The sequence below is a fragment of the Microtus oregoni genome, unplaced genomic scaffold (assembly GCF_018167655.1).
Source record: "Microtus oregoni isolate MIOR12 unplaced genomic scaffold, Mior012 000007F_ref0000211, whole genome shotgun sequence".
NCBI classification, from domain to species: Eukaryota; Metazoa; Chordata; class Mammalia; order Rodentia; family Cricetidae; genus Microtus; species Microtus oregoni.
Window position 1 is genome coordinate 55409380 of NW_024543066.1, and position 17640 is coordinate 55427019.

Here is a 17640-nt window from a genome sequence, read left to right on the forward strand (position 1 = left end):
CCAGACCCCTTCTCCAGTCGTTCTCCCTAGAATGCCTTTCATGTCTGCCTCACTCTTAAATTAATAACTTCTTCTTTATTATCCTTGTGTGTATATGTTTGTGTGCATGTTTAAGTGTGGGTATATGTGTATGTTAGTGTGTGTTTGTGTATGAGTGTATATGTGTGATGGGCACACGATTATGTATAAATACAACCTGTTAACTCCATTTTTCTTCTTATTATGTATATGGTTTCAAAGCTGACCACTGCATTGGACAGCAAATAAGTGAAGAAGGACGCTAAAAAAGAAATCCCACACTAACTCAGAAATGAGTATAATAAAAGGTTATTTACTTAGGAGTAGACTCACAGATCACAATCCTCTGCTCGAATGGGGAACAGCAGCTGAATCCAGCAGCCTGGAAAGAGGTCGGATGTGTGCTTTACATCAGCATATATAGTGTAAGAGGCCACGTCCAAGTGGGCAGACAACTTAAGGACTTCTGGTAGTAGGAATTCCCACAACAACTCCCCCTTTTGTTTAAATAAGAAAATTCTAAGCCTAATAAAAAGTTATATACAATAAGGATATAAAATATCAGGTATAAAAATTAGATTTACAACCAGCATAAACAATATCAAGCAAGAAACATGTAATAAATGTTTCAATAATTATCTTATCCTAATGAGTTTAAGTCTTGTATAATAAATAACTTGGTCAAGTCATGAGAAGAAAATAACTGCAACTATCTAGTCTTCAACCCCGTTGAAGACCCAAGAAGGGAAATAATATTACTTGAGTAAGCAGGAAGTGCAACCAAGCAACTTCCAAAATGTGCAACAAATGACAGAGACAACTGGCTACCCGGACAATCACCCAAAGTCTCATTTGCAATGCTGGAGCAAACAAATTTGGCTAAGACCTAGAGTAACTGACAGACCATTTTCAGAGGCAAGAAATTTTTTAAAACTGTCTTACCCTGTGTTGGCAAGATTTGACAGTCTTTTTTCTTGTATCCTGCTTGTCCTGTCTGGACATTGTGTATTTTGTCAGTGGTCAATGCATGGACAGTTCCTTGCCCAAAGGCCAATTTTGCCAAAAAGAAAAACAAGCCTCAAGTGGAGTGTCTTCAGTGCTCAACATTCTGTTGGGAATAGATTGGTGCTGCCAGGAGCAATCATGTCTCATGCCAACAGAACCCTAAGTTACTTAAATGCTATATTCTACAGCTCTTTGAAGTGGTTGAAGACTACCTATCTATGCAGAATAATCTCTATGTATTTCAAGAACCTGACTAGTCTAAATAAAGTATGACAAGCATAGATGACTATTGATCTATAGTTTTTAATACCTATAAAACTTAGGGACTAAGATTTTATATTAGAATATTATACAGTAAACAATTGTGCAACAAATGAGAACAATGACATCAAAATGTAAACAATGTATAAGAATCTTGATCAGAGGTAGAAATATATGTTGCAATATGATAAATATATCTTAAAATTGTATCAGTATACAAAATGCCTTAAGCAGAGGTAGAAGCATGCATGCATACTATATGACAAAATAGCTGCCTAGGTGTACAAATATTGTGGACAAAAATAGTAACATATTCAATATAATTTAAGCTGTATCAGTATACAAGAATCTATACCAATGTAAATTATCTATAAATAATAGTTCACAAGTATTCACTCTATTACTCACTATTATTATTAGTGTGAGTAAGCTCACACTAATATATTATTCCTGTCCAATTTCCTCTTTTTTTAAAAAAGAGATCCCTGAGCCTACACAATATTCCCCCCAACCCCTGACCCTATACCAATTATAATAAACCCCTAAATGATGTCCTTAACCCTGAGGACAAACTTTGTTGGGAGAGGGGACATTGTCTTCTAGAATTACTTCCAGCTGTCATGGGAGTGATGTTCTTTCTATGGGATTCTGTGAAAGTAAAATAAAGGTTAATTTCCAAGATTTCTGTCTGGTATAATTGCAAGTAGTCTCTGAGTATTTGGTAGAGTTTTTCTGAGGTTCCTATTTGGAGTTCTGGTCAGAACTTTGTAAAAAAATGCACCATTTCAGCTATCCAAGTTTGAACCATCTTGAGCAGCTGGACCCAAAACAGGTCTCATAGTAGTGCTTTCAGTATGGTGACGTCATATCAACCAGGTGGAGTTGTTGTGGGGCCCCATCTTCTTCCTGGATACTTCAAAGATTACCATAGGAAAATTCATTGTTCATTGTAAAAAACCTTAACATTATTTAAATAGACATATCATACATATATATTCAATGAAAGGGACAATAGAGAAAAAAATAGGTATGAAGAAAAGTAATTTTTTTCTAAATTTTTTCTTCTTTCTGTCCCATACTAGATGGATCTTGACATGAGACAGAAACTCTTAATTTGTTCTTTAACAACATGCTTGGATTTAAAGAAGGACAGAGCCATTGTCCAACTCCAAAACCAGTGCTCTCTCTCTCTCTCTTTCTCCATATATCTATATTTATATCTATCTATATATATGTACAAATGTATATGTTTTTTATCACCTGTTCTTATAAGTCATATTTGTTTTTCTTGATGATCCTTATTGTATAGTTATTTTTCCTTCTGTCAGCATCCAAACAACCAGGATATCTTGACTTTTTGAAGATGAGTATTTTCCTGTAAAGACAAGAGCAGAACTTTGCCCCAACCTCATATGCTTTCCTTACCACCTATATGTTTGTCACAATGTGGATGAGCTGCCATTTCTCTTTCTCAAGGGATTTCTCTTTTTCAAAGCAAATCTTTATTAATTTTGGTGGTATCCATAGTTTTTTTTCCTCTTGTGGAAACAAGAGCAAAACCCCTTCCCCAATGTAGCACGTCTCCTGGCTTCCATTGTGAGGTCAATACATTCTTTTTTTTTATTTTTTTTTATTTTTTATTTTTTATTTTTCAAGACAGGGTTCCTCCATAGCTTTTGGTTCCTGTCCTGGAACTAGCTCTTGTAGACCAGGCTGGCCTCGAACTCACAGAGATCTGCCTGCCTCTGCCTCCTGAGTGCTGGGATTAAAGGTGTGCACCACCATCGCCCGGCTCAATACATTCTTGAAATATACCAGCTGATTTAATTCAGAAGACTTTTCCATTATCCATTATCTCTCTGATGCTGTTGTCCCTTTCTCAAAAGTGTTAAAAAAAATTCAAGGTTAATAAAGCATTGGGTAACTGATTTCTGGGGGTATTTTCCAACTTTTATTGTTTGATTTGATCTTTCTACAACTGCCTGACCTGTAGGATTGTGTGGTACACCTGTAATATGCTTTATATTATAATAAGCAAAAAACTGTTTCATTTTCTTAGAAACATGTGCTGGACCATTATCTGTTTTATTTGAGCAGGTATACTCATGATGGCCATAAATTCTAATAAACATGTGATTACTAAATCAACCTTTTCTGAGTTTAAAGCAGTTGCCCACTGAAAACCTAAATAAGTGTCAGTGGTGTGGTGTACATATTTTAATTTTCCAAATTCCGTAAAGTGAAACACATCTATCTGCCAGATTTCATTCCTTTGAGTACCCTTTGGGTTAGTCCCTGCAGTTAGCAGTGTTTGGTTATAGAAAGAACAAGTAGGGCATCTCTTTATGATCTCCTTGGCTTGTTGCTATGTAATAGAAAACCTTTGATATTGACATGATGTTTCTTATGAATTTCTGAGGCCTTCAACACACTTCCAATCAGTAATTTATCAATTTCTGCATTACCTTGTGCTAGAGGATCTGGCAGACCCATAAGGGATTGGCTGTGTGTTATGTATATGGGACGAAGCCTATGCCTAATAATCTGTATGAATAATGAAGTGAATTCTATATCATCTGGTATAAATTCTACGGTTTCAATATGCAAAACAACTCTTTCTGCATATTGTGAGTCAGTATCCATATTAAGAGGTTCTTTAAAATCCCTTAATACCATGAGAATAGCATATAATTCTGCCTTCCGGACAGAATTATAAGAGCTTTGTTCCACCTTACTTAATTCTTCTGATTTGTAACTTACCTTTTCTGATTTATTTGCATCAGTATAGAATGTATGGGCTCCAGCTATTGTTTTATCCTGTACAATGCGGGGAAGGATCCAAATAGTTCTCTTTATTATTTTTTGATTTTTATTGAGCTCTACATTTTTCTTTGCTACTCTCCCTGCCTCACCCCTCCCCTTCAACCCTCTTCTATGGTCCCCATAAAGTAATGTGCTGGCTTTGTGGGAGCCTAGCCAGTTTGGATGTTCACCTTCCTAGATATGGACGGAGGGGGGAGGACCTAGGACTTACCACAGGGCAGGGAACCCGGACTGTTCTGTGGACTGGAGAGGGAGGGGGGGAGAGGAGTGGGGGAGGGGGAGAAGGGTGGGAGGAGGGGGAGAAGGGTGGGAGGAGGGGAAGGGAAACGGGAGGCTGGGAGGAGGTGGAAACTTGTTTTTTTGTTTATGTTTTTTTTTCTTCTTTTCGCAATAAAAAAAAATTAAAAAAAAAGTTAATTCTATCACCTTTGGGATAATTGCTGTTAATCTCTTCTAAAAAAAATAGCACAAGCTCTTTACCAAGGTTCATTGTCTTCCCATTTTTTTTTTTAAATTTCACCAGAAGTAAAAAACACTATAATCTCTGCTGGGTCTATACCTGCTAGTTGACATAGTCTCATTTTTCCTTCTATAATTAATTCAGAGAATTTTTCCACATAATTTTTTAATTTTTTTACTTGGTTTATGTGGTAAAAATATCCATTCTAAGATAATGTCTTCCCTTTGCATTAAAATTTCTGTGGGGGAAATTCTGAAAGGCAATATGACTAGAATACAATTAAGATTTGAATTCACCTTATCCATATGTACCTCCTGTAATTTTTCTTCAACAACAATCAATTCTTTTTCTGCTTCAGCTGTTAATTCTCTGGGACTATTTAAGTCTGTCACCATCTAAGATTTTGTTTAAATGAACTCTTAGGTCAGGTATTATCCCAACAGCTGGTCATAGACTAGAAATATCTCCTAACAAACTTTGAAAGTCATTCAGAGTCTGCAATTGGTCTCTCCTAATTTGTGCCTTTTGTGTTCTAATTTTCTGTAAATCTATTTTATAACCCAGGTAATTGACAGAATCTCCTCTCTGTATTTTTTTCAGGAGCAATTTGTAATCCCCATTTTGGCAAAACTTTCTTTACTTCTTCAAACATTTTTTTAAAGTATCTGTGTTTGAATTAGATAGCAAAATGTTATCCATGCTATGATAAAGTATAGATTTAGGAAATTTTTTACATATTATTTCCAATGGCTGACTTACAAGGTATTGACATAGGGTTGGCCTATTGAGCATTCCCTGTGGAAGGATAGTCCACGGTATCTCCTAGTAGGTTGAGAATTATTGTAAGTAGGCATTGTGAAGACAAATTTTTCTCTGTCCTTTTTGTGTAAAGGTATAGTGAAGAAACAATCTTCCAAATCAATAACTATAAGAGGCCATACTTTTGGTAATAAAATAGGCAGAGGAATTCCAGATTATAGAGGGCTCATAGTTTGAATTATTTTATTGACAGCCCTTAGATCTGTCACCATTCTCCACTTACCAGATCAAATTTTAACAACAAATACAGGAGAAATCCAAGGGCTGGTTGATTCTTCAATATGGTGAGCATCTAGTTGCTCCTATACCAGCTGTTAGAAAGCCTGTTGTTTATCTTCTGTTAATGGCCACTGTTTAACCCATATTAGTTTCTCAGTAATCCATTTCAAAGGTAGGGCTGTTGGTAACTCTAATGTTTGCTAGTTGCTTTGTGTTTTTGTACAGCCTGAATGGCTGGTGACCTTTGTGTATAGTACCTTATAATAGCCTTCCCAGAACTGTGAGTTTCTGGGACTGCAGGATGTTAATCTGGATATTCCATTGCTGCAATAGGTCATAACCTTATACATTCACTGAAATATTAATGGCCTCTGTTTTCCTATCTGTGTTTCTGCCTCTATGAATTCAACCCAACTTGGGATTTTTTTCACATGAGATAGGGTTCCCATTCCTAAGAACTGAACATCTGCCTCTTGAAGAGGCCAATTTGGATGCCAAGTTTCTGGAGTAATGATACCCGTGTCAATCAAACCCACAATTACAATGCCATTTATATGTACTTTTAGCTTTGGTCTTTGATCATTTATAGAAGTCTGCCAGAATATATGTTTCCTATTTCCCATTGGAATTTTTTTTATTTATCCTCCTTGTTTATTCCACCATCTAGAAAAGGTTTTTTTTTTTTTTTTTCCCAGAAAGATCTAGATATTTTAATTTTCCTGGTAAGGCATGTCCTCCACAGTGACTCAGAATGATTAGACCTTTTTGACTTGGGGGTCTGCAAGGCGCCTCCCAAGGAGTTTCCTGATGGTATTGGTTTGCCTTGTCTGTCTTCTGTTGATCTGAATTCATTAGTCCAATGTCGGCCTTTGCTATACCTTCTACATATACCTTGCCATTCCCAGAGGAGATATTAGTCCTAGGAGTTCATTGTCTACAATCCCTTCTCAGATGTCCTATTCTACCACAATTAAAACATTTGGCATATTGCTATCTCCTCATATCTTTAGAAATTGCTTCTCCTATTCACAATTCAGCATTATAGTCAAATGTCTCAATGTTCATTGTATGCTGGATCCATTCATCCATTGATGCTGATCTAACCTTTAAAGGCCCAAGTATCTTTTTGCATTCTATGTTGGAATTTTCAAAAGCCAGAGATTCAATCAGTACTTGTCTAGCATCTGAGTCTCTTACTCCTATTTGTACAGCCTTTGTTAGTCTTTGTAAAAAGTCACTAAAGGGCTATCTCTGACCCTGTTTAGCTCTGGTGTATGATTCACTTTGTTTTTCTAGTTCTTAAATCCTGCACCGAGCATTTAAGGCTGCTTTGTGGCATAGGGACAAGATTTATTCATTGTAAAGAGCTTGAGCCTATGGGTCATCATAAGTGCCCTCACCAAGAATTTGATCTTTGGAAGTCTCAAGCCCTATTGCTTTTTCCTATTGTTCTAAAAGTTTAACATCTTCTTTGAAATAACACTTAAACATCAATTGAGGCTCATCATCCAGGACTGCTCAAACTAACTGAAGCCAGTCATTTGGTGTTGCCTTAATGCCAGAACCCCATGTCTTTATCATCTTCCTACCAAATGCGGAATGTAAGCCATAAGTTATGACAGCTTTCTTAATTTCTTTTAGCTCAGTCATTCCTATAGGTATCCATCAACCTTCTTTGGATTCTTTTGGGCCTTTAGAACTTGATGCTTTGCAGTGTGGTGGTTTCTCAGGAAATTCGGGATCAACTGACCACTGGACCCAGCAATACCACTCTTGGGAATATACCAAAGAGATGCCCTATCATACAACAAAAGTATATGCTCTACTATGTTCATAGCAGCATTGTTTGTAATAGCCAGAACCTGGAAACAACCGAGATGCCCTTCAATGGAAGAATGGATGAAGAAAGTATGGAATATATACATATTAGAGTACTACTCAGCAGTAAAAAACAATGACTTCTTGAATTTTGCATGCAAATAGACAGAAATAGAAAACACTATCCTGAGTGAGGTAAGCCAGACCCAAAAAGAGGAACATGGGATGTATTCACTCATATTTGGTTTCTAGCTATAAATAAAGGACATTGAGCCTATAATTCGTGATCCTAGAGAAGCTAAATAAGAAGGGGAACCCAAAGAAAAATATAGGCATCCTCCTGAATATTAACCTTCATCAGGTGATGAAAGGAGACAGAGACAGAGACCCACATTGGAGCACCGGACTGAAATCTCAAGGTCCAAATCTGGAGCAGAAGGAGAGAGAGCACAAGCAAGGAACTCAGGACCGCGAGGGGTGCATCCACACACTGAGACAATGGGGATGTTCTATCGGGAACTCACCAAGGCCAGCTGGCCTGGGCCTGAAAAAGCATGGGATAAAACCGGACTCGCTGAACATAGCAGACAATGAGGACTACTGAGAACTCAAGAACAATGGCAATGGGTTTTTGATCCTACTGCACGTACTGGCTTTGTGGGAGCCTAGGCAGTTTGGATGCTCACCTTACTAGACCTGGATGGAGGTGGGTGGTCCTTGGACTTCCCACAGGGCAGGGAACCCTGATTGCTCTTTGGGCTGATGAGGGAGGAGGACTTGATTGAGGGAGGGGGAGGGAAATGGGAGGCAGTGGCAGGAAGGAGGCAGAAATCATAAATAAATAAATAAATAAATAAATAAATAAATAAATAAAACAATAACAAAAAAGAACTTGATGCTTTGTTGGAGTAGATTATAGGATAGGAAGCTATAGCCCTGGGTAAGTCCTCTCTGACAGCTTCTGGTGATGTTGAATCCTGTCCTTGTACTTTTCTTTTCCTGTTCATCAGCTCCAATAATTTCCTCAATCATTTCAAATCTTTTTATTACTGTCTTTTATAAAGCCTAAATCTCTTAGCCTGTATGTATTTCTGTATTCCATTGAGACACCTAGTTTCTGGTCCTCATTCTGCACATATGATTCTAAGGTCTGAAGTTTTTCCTCATCCTTGGACATTATTTGGATGGTGTGCAGATTGTCATCCTGGCGAGATCTATCTGTTAACCTATCATAACTTTTTAACACATTTTGATTGTCAAATTCAACAATATGAATTTTTTCAAATAATTTCTCAGTATCTTTTGATATGGATTCGGTTTTGTCTGTCAAATTAATGTTACCCTTTTCAATTGTATTAATTTTTTTCAGATAACTTTTGTTTTTTGGTGGTATTAATCCTGCCAGCCAGTTGTTCATTAGTCTGTAAAGACTGTATCATTCCTAAAAGTACCTCATCCTTGGCTCTGTTATCAAACCATTTTCTTAGGGATATAATATGAAGAAAAAACTGAGTCTCAATATCCAATAAATGGATGTATCACAATAATCATATAAACTTTGCAGAATACAATCCATAAGTATTAGCAAAATAATTACTAAAAGTTTCAATGGTAATGTTGTCTGAAATTAAATAACTTTCAAGCTTATTGATTTATTAATTAATAAAATATTTACCTGGCATGAGGTCCTGTAAATTGTTTTAGGTATAGTAATTTTTAGTGTTTGACAGGTATCATTGTTGTAGAGTAGCAAGTAGCTATGAATGGTCCTGAGTTGCTTTGGTTTTCTCACCTTGGTGCTGATTAAATACTGAGAAATATGCTTTGCTTGACAGAATAAAAACAATTAAATCAATTCTGTACATGGAGCACAAAGCCTAGAACTCACGGACAGGGTGCACAAACTGGAAGCTGTGCAAGTTGCCATGTGGCAGGGAAACGCAGAGGCAAACACACTAGTGGGGGCTGGGGTAAACCCTCTCTTGGGAAATTTCCAAGTCCCTGCATGCAGTTAGCAGCTCTGCTGTGGCGGGGGTTCTTCAAAAAAGCCACTTAGGTAAAAGCAAGCTAAGCATGTGGGGGTGGGAGACTTTCTGGGCTGTGGATCTAGGCCTTTAAGCTGGTCCACCCGGTAGGTGGGGAGTTCAGATCTACGTGGGAACTAGATGAAGAAAGACACTAAAAAAGAAATCCCACACTAGCTCAAACTTGAGAATAATAAAAGGTTATTAAAAAAATAAAAGGTTATTTATTTAGGGGTAGACTCACTGATCACAATCCTCTTCTCGAATGGGAAATAGCAGCCAAATCCAGCAGCCTGGAAAGAGGACGGATGTGTGCTTCACATCAGCATATATAGTGTAAGAGGCCACACCCAAGTGGGCAGGTAACTTAAAGACTACTGGTGGTAGGAATTTCTACAGCAAATAAGAGGGCTCATCCCTGGGAGAGTCTAATTTTCCTCCATCCAAAAGTCATTAGTTGGCTACAGGTCTTTGTCTCAGATGGAATCCCATGAATATTCCCTCTTTCTCCTTAATATGTCCACTGATATTCTGTTGTTCAATCCTGTTTGTGTAGTCGTTTCCAGGAGAGAATGTTTTACTTCAGACTTCCTGGAATATTTTGGCTCCCTCTTGAGTGATGGTTTCTGAGCTATAGATGCAAGAATTATGCTGAATCCATTGGTGTTCAGTTCCCCATAATCTGCTGGTCTCTGTGTTGTGACCAATTGTGGTTTTCTGTTTAGAGGCTTCTTTGATGATGGGTGATAACCACATTTATCTGTGGGTGTAAGTATGAAATCTAGTACATAGTTAAAATATATGCTTTTGCTTTTTAGCAAGGTGACAGTGGTAAAATTATTTTAGATAGATTGTTTTCTTTAGTAAAATTATATTAGTAGCTCTTGAAGCTGGCTAGGTATCCATTCCCAGTCATAAATTCCTTCTTGTTGGGTGAGAACTAAATCCATTTAGACAGTTGTTGTGTGCTACAGACATGTGAGTGCCACTGACTGCATATGTGCTGGTGATTTTTGTGAATCACACATAGGTAGTGCAGGTGTGTAGAACTGTTGAATTAGCAGCCTACATAGTATTCCTGGAACCATGAAAGCTAGACAGTAGGAAAGAGGATTTCAGGTGGAAACACTGGAGACATGAGAGTGTTGTGCCCTTAGTTGTCACTCCACACACACACACACACACACACACACACACACACACCACACTACACATGCACTCATGCATGCACACATGCATGTGCACGCACACACACAATCTGTGTATATATACTGTATGCAGTATGAACTAATATGATTGCTTGAGGGTTTACAAAGCTCCTAGGTGTTGTTTGTTCCTTGCCTCTCCTTCTCTTTCTACGTTGATCTCCTCTCTTCCCCAGTCTGATACTTCTCTATTCTTCCATTGATTATGTGATCTGTATCTGTCTCTGAGTGGTTTCAGGCATGCAAGGGAAGTTCCTACAGGTGCCAGAAGAGGGCTCCAGATTCCTGTGATGGAGACAGGGAAGTTGCCTGCTTCCTGTCTAGTCGATGTGCATGCTGGGAGGTGAACCTGGGTGCTCTACATGAACAGTAAAAGCTTTTGACCACTGAGTCATCTCTCTAACCACTTGAGGACTTTTGTTGTTGTTATTGTTGTTGTTGTTGTTATAGTTGTTTTTCCTGTTCTCTGTGTATTTTAGATATCAATCCCTCGATGTATGTAGAAGGCATATCTAGCAATAACCATCTCATATGTTATTGTAGGTTCAATTCTAGGAACTTAAAGTTTTATCCCCTGCTTTGATCTTTAATCGTTTAAAAGTGTATTGTTCAATCCCCATATGTTTGTATAATTTTAAAGTTTTCCTCTTCTGTTGGTTTCTGTTTCTTTTTCCATTATGGAATGATAAAACACAGAAAATATTAACTTTTATGCTTGTTAAGTTATGTTCTGTGCCCTAAAGTATGATATATCTTAGGGAAATTATATGGGTTCTTGATAAGACCGTGCATTTTGAAGTTGGTGTATAGCTAATTCTGTAGATGTTTGTTACATAAATGAGATCTGTTGAATTCTGAAGTTTTTGCTGTTGCTCCTTTTGTGTTTTGGTCTGGACAATTATCTATAGGTGACAGTGGATATACAAGAGACTTAATCTTTTACATGGTTGAATCTCTTTCTTCATATCTATCAAGGTTTATTTAATGAAATTTTGTGAACCAACACTCAGAACATGTATTTGCAGCTGTGACTTCTCAGTGGGTTGTTTCCTTTAGTTACTAGGACTGACTCCTTAGATCCTCTGTGTTTCTGTTGCAGATGTTGGTTCATCTACCCCAGGATACCTTCTGATTCCACTTGTTCGGACTATTGTTTTTTTCACTCTTTCACTTCTGTGTGTTTATATCATTGTGTTTAAAGGTCTTTTTAAAAATATCAAAATAGACATCTGAAACTTTTTAATTGAAGAAATCCTTTCAATTTATGAGTACAATTTTATATTGTATATAATGAGGAGTACTATGATGCATGCAAACATTACTGAACATTCAAATCAAGGTCATTACATTTCTCACCTAAAATAATTTCAATATTTTATGGTGAGAATACTTAAAATTTGTCTTGTAAAGTTCTTAAAATGTAAAATACACCACAGAACTTATTTTTGCATTCAAATATAGCTTAGTACTCTCTCAGAAGACTTTCCATATCTGTCTCTTACCCACTATAATCCCATGGAAACCGACATTTTCGTATCTATCCTTGTGATGTCAACTTCCTAGTATCAAAATATGAGTGAAATTACACAGGATTTATTTTCTCTTTCTGACTATGGAAGTTAACTTTTAATTCTGGTATTTTTTTTATTAAAAATTAAACAGTTACATTTTTAAATGGCCAAAGAGCTGTACACAATGTGTATTAGTGTTTAAGTTAGTCAAATATTGATAGACATTTACATGGAGAGTATTTAGGACAGAAACTAGAAAGCAAAACTAAATTTTGTGAACCAGCACAAAGTACATACATTTGCAGCTGTGTATATAAGTTCAATCCTTTAAGAATATACTGAAAAATGAAATTGTTATCACGCTGAAATATATTTTGTTACATTTTGAATGTTTTAATGGTGTTGTGTGGTTTTTCTGTCAGGGTAATTGCCATCTTGTAAAAAGAATTTGGCAATGTTCCTTCTGTTTCTATTGTATGGAACAGTTTGAGGAGTATTGATATTAGTTCTTTGAAAATCTTGTAGAATTGTGCACTGAAACCATCAGGTCACAGTCTTTCTTGGTTGGGAGACTTTTGATGACTGCATTTATTTCCTTAGCGGTTATAGATCTATTTATTTGTTTATCTGGTCTTGATTTAAATTTGGCAAGTGATGTTTATCCAGAAAATTGTCCATTTCTTTTAAGTTTTCCAGTTTTGTAAAGTAAAGGCTTTTGAATTATGACCTGATGATTCTCTGGATTTCCTCCGTGTCTCCTGTTGTGTCTCCCTTTCATTTCTGATGTTGTTAATTTGGATATTTTTCTCTCTGCCTTTTGGTTAGTGTTTAATAAGGATTTTTCTGTTTTGTTGATTTTCTCAAAGAACCAACTCTTTGTCTCATTTGTTCTTTGTTTCTATTTTATTGATTTCAGCTCTCAATTTGATTATTTCCTGCCTTGTAGTCCTCGTTGGAGAGTTTTTTTTTGTTCTAGAGGTTTTAGGCATTCTGTTTACTCACAAGTGTGGGATTTTTTTCCAGTTTCTTTATGTAGGCATTTATGTAGGCTATGAACTTTCCTCTTTACACTGCTTTCATTGGATCCCATAAGTTGTGTGGTCATTTTCATTGAATCTTAGGAAGTCTTTATTTTCTTCCTTAATCCATTGGTGATTCAGATAAGCATTATTCAATTTCCATGTGTTTGTTGGCTTCCTGAAATTAGCGTTGCTATTGAATTCTAATTTTAAGCCATGGTGATCTGATAAGATACATGGGGTTATTCTAATATTTTGTATCTGTTGAGGTTTGCTTTGTTACTGAGTTTTTGAGAAGGTTCCATGGGAGTGCTGAGAAGAATGTATATTCTTTTATGTTTGGATGGAATGTTCTATAGATGTTTGTTAAGTCCATTTGAATCATAATGTCTGTTATTCCCTTACTTCTCTGTTAAGTTTCTGTCTTGCAGATTTGTATAGTGAGAGTGGGGTGTTGAAGCATCTCACTCTTAGCGTGTGGGGCTTAATGTGTGATTTAAGCTTTAGCAGTGTTTCTTTTACACATGAGTGTGCCCTTGTATTAGGGGCATAGGTGTTCAGCCTTGAGATTTCCTCTTGATGCCTTTTTCTTTCTGACAAATATGAAATGTTCTTCTTTGTCTCTTTTCATTGATCTTAGTTTGAAGTCTATTTTGTAATAGATAGCTACCTCAGCTTGTTTCTTTGGTCCATTTGATTGAAAAATTTTTCCCAACCCTTTAATCCGATGTGATGTCTGTCTTTAAGATTGAGGTGTGTTTCTTGTATGTAGAATGATGGATTCTGTTTTTGTTTCTAATTTCTAAGCCCGTATCTTTTTATAGGAGAGTTGAGTCCACTTATATTAAGGGATAATAATGACCAGTGATTGCTAGTTCCTGTCATCTTAGTTTTCGTTGTAGGTGATGTTCTTGTGTGTGTTTTTCCCTTCTTTGGAGTTTGTTGCTGTGAGATTATCTATTGTCTGTATTTTTGTGGGTGTGGCTGACTTCTGTGGGTTGGAGTTTTCCTTTCAGTACTTTGTGTAGGGCTGGATTTGTGGTTAGGTATTGTTTAAATCTGGTTCTGTCAAGAAAGTTCTTGTTTTCTCTGTCTATGACAATTGAAAGTTCTGCTGGGTATATTATCAGTGGTCTCTTAAAGTCTGCATAACTCTTGACTAGGACTTTCTGGCTTTCATTGTTTCCACTGATATAATAGACATAATTCTAATAGGTGTGACTTTACATGTTTTTGGCTTTTTCCTTTGCAGTTCTTTTTTTTTAAATTTTTTTAAATTTATTTATTTATTAAAGATTTCTGTCTCTTCCCCGCCACCACCTCCCATTTCCCTCCCCCTCCCCCATCCTTTGCAGTTTTTAATATTGTTTCTTTATTCTGTATATTTTGTATTATGATTCTTATGTGGTGAGGGGACATTTTTTTGGTTCTAGTTTGCTTTGTGTTATGTAAGCTTCTTGTACCTTCATAGGCATATATATATATATATATATATATATATATATATATATATATATATATATATTTGGTTGAGAAGAAAACAAAGAGTCTATTTTTTTTAAAAAAAGATTTTTTTGAAACTAAAAACTAAAAAGCATGTTTTAAAAAAATGAAAGACAAATGGCTGAGAAACACTTAAAAGTGTTCTACATCCTCAGCCATCAGGGAAATAAAAAAAAATACCATTTAGAGATTTTGTCTTACTTTAGTCAGAATGACCAAGATCAATAAAAGAAATGATATTCCAGGCTAGTAAAGATGAAGGGAAGGGTTGCAGATGTTCTTTTATGTTGAATGAAAACTGGTTCAGCTGTTGTCAAAATCAATGGAGAAAATCCTGGATATTTTACCTTATTTTGTAAGTAGCAAGGCACAGAAGATGGTGATAGTTCTACCATATACACACCCTTGTTCACTGTGGCGGCAAAAAAACAAAACAAAACAAAACAAAAAAAACCAAACAAACAAAAAAAAAACCAAAAACCAAAACAAAACAAAACAAACAACAACAACAACAAAAAAAACCCATGAGTCTATTCCTGCCTTGTATGCTGATCGCAGAGTTTCCCTGAGATCATTCTTAGGTGTGATATGCAAACTTGGAGAGCAGTGAGTCTCCTACTGACCTGGCCTTATGGGCTGTGTCCTAACCTTTATGAGCCATCCATTGGTGGTGTGAGTCTTGACTCCTGGCCTCAGGTGCAGAACTGATGACTCTTCCCCTTCAGGGACATGGACAATAGCATTCTCAGCCGAATCCTTCCTTACTGTCAAAAGCACTGTCAGTCACAGGAAGCTGACATGTTCCACCCAGGTGGATTCAGTGCCCGTGTGCTTCCCAGAGCACAGCTGGGACTCGTTAATGGCTTTGCTTCATGTTCCTCATTCTATTCTTTCTCCTCCAACTACAACTCAGCTTTCCAGGACCAAAGAGAATACTTTTCTCTTTTCTGAACTCCTTTGGTCTTCTTTTTAGGAGGTTCTGGAGTCATGAATTTATCTAGGTGTTGTTTTATAATCTGGTCAAATTCCTGGAACATCACAAGTGATAGCAATGACAGAGGTTACTGTCATCACTGAGACAACTTAAACTTCACAGTGCCTTCTTGAAGATAATGTTTTCTACAACTATCAGTATTCTGTCCTTTGGGAAAAAGATGTTTTCTTACAGAAAATGTGAAGAAAAATGTTGCTTTTCTAGGCTAATGAAACAAAAATTCAGGAAATTCAGGAAGTCTGGAGGAAGAATAGGGATTGAGGAAGAGTTGTGGTATTTCATAAACTTAAGTTTCTTTCTTCGTGGGGAATCACCTCTTGAAACAAATGTCACAAAGTGTCTTTCAAATCCTGAGATTTCAGCACGATGTCTTACCAACAGCAGACAGGAGGGCCTACTGAGTCACAGGACTCTACAGCCATGGTGTCCAGGAACAGGATATTTCCTATTTTGTAGAGTCCCAGTCAGACAGTCATACATGGATTTGCATTTTGGTTGGGAAATTCTTGGACCTGCCCATTATCACAGCCCTACTCTCTCTGGGCAGGGCAGCCAGTCCTATAAAGAGGCCCTTGACTGTGTGACTGCAGACTTCTTGACTCTGAGTTTGGAGAACCTGGTGAGTGCTTCTTGGGTTGGTCTGTCTTTATGGTCTGCGTATGTGCTCCAGTCAGTTTTGAGGGAGTAAGTGTGATGAGTTCAGTTGTATTCCTGGGATGAACAACGACAACTTAGCAATCAGAAATATAGAAATGGATACAATGGTCCACTGTGAAAGGTGGCTTTTCCTTTTATTTGCTCAGTGGTTGAACAGAGTATTTTCTCTTTCATGTGCGTCTTTTGGTGTGCTTTTCAGAGCCCTATACCTTAGCAGGTATCAGAACCTGAGACTTTCCTGAGCTGTCCTTTATTCTGCAACTTCAGACAATGTGCTGGGATGTCACAAGTGACAAGGGAGACAGGGATGTGTTCTCAAATTGCTCAGGGTTCCAGAACTTGAGGCTGTCTGTCTCAAATGAATTTCTAGGTGAAAGGAGCCTTACTTGTTTTGTTAAAATAAAGTATTTATTTCCTGGAATAAGTCATGAAACAAAGGTTACTTCCCAAAGCCAGTGCCATAGATTTCTGAAAGCCAAGGAAAAGCCAGGCTGTCCTAAAACAAACCGTAGTTGGTAAGAAGGCGTATTTGTGGGCAGAGAAGTGGATGTGATGTCCCATGTCTCTGTCTCTCCTCTCTTTGTGGATCATCCCCTAACACAGTCATGCAATGTCTTTCAGATCCTGAGCCTTCAGCACGATGTCTTACCAAGAGCAGCAGTGCAAGCAGCCCTGCCAGCCTCCTCCTGTGTGCCCACCCACAAAGTGCCCAGAGCCCTGTCCTCCTCCAAAGTGCCCAGAGCCATGCCAGCAGAAATGCCCTCCTGTGCAACCTCCTTCACCCTGCCAGCAGAAGTGCCCACCCAAGAGCAAGTGAGTGCTTCAGCAGTCACCAGGACCAAGAGAAGAGGAGGAAATCTGTCTCTCATTCTTCCATAGAAACACTTCCGTCTTTGCTTCAAAACCTGCCATTGGTGCAGAAGAATCCTCTCCAGCCTTCACCCTCCATGTGTCTGTGATGACCCCTGATAGGAAGAGCATTCTTCTCAGATTGTTCTTCTGCTATAAGGGGAGGTTGAGAATGGTCCTTCCTCACTGGTTCAGTGTCTCAGATGCTCAGTGATGATCAGCATCTTCCCACCCTGTGCACTCAGAGGATGTTTCCAAAACTCTCAGTCTCCTTGTTTGTGTGGTTGTCACTGTGGCTTCATTTCCTGAATAAAGTACAATATGGCTGTTAGTAATCATGAGTTCTTTCATTTTTTCTTCTAAAACTGACTCTATGACCTTCCTGATATTCTCCAGTTACATTACTTTTATTCTTTGATGCCCTGGTCATCTTGTTGTAAGCAGATTTTGACTGT

General features: G+C 37.5%; 1 protein-coding gene across 1 annotated transcript; it reads left to right on the top strand.

The window, feature by feature from the left end:
• Nucleotides 1–16976: 16976 nt before the first annotated feature.
• LOC121450433 (small proline-rich protein 2I-like) lies at nt 16977–17153 on the top strand. The gene has a single exon (XM_041655312.1). The coding sequence runs from the start codon at nt 16977–16979 to the stop codon at nt 17151–17153; it is 177 nt and encodes a 58-aa protein (XP_041511246.1).
• Nucleotides 17154–17640: the final 487 nt, after the last annotated feature.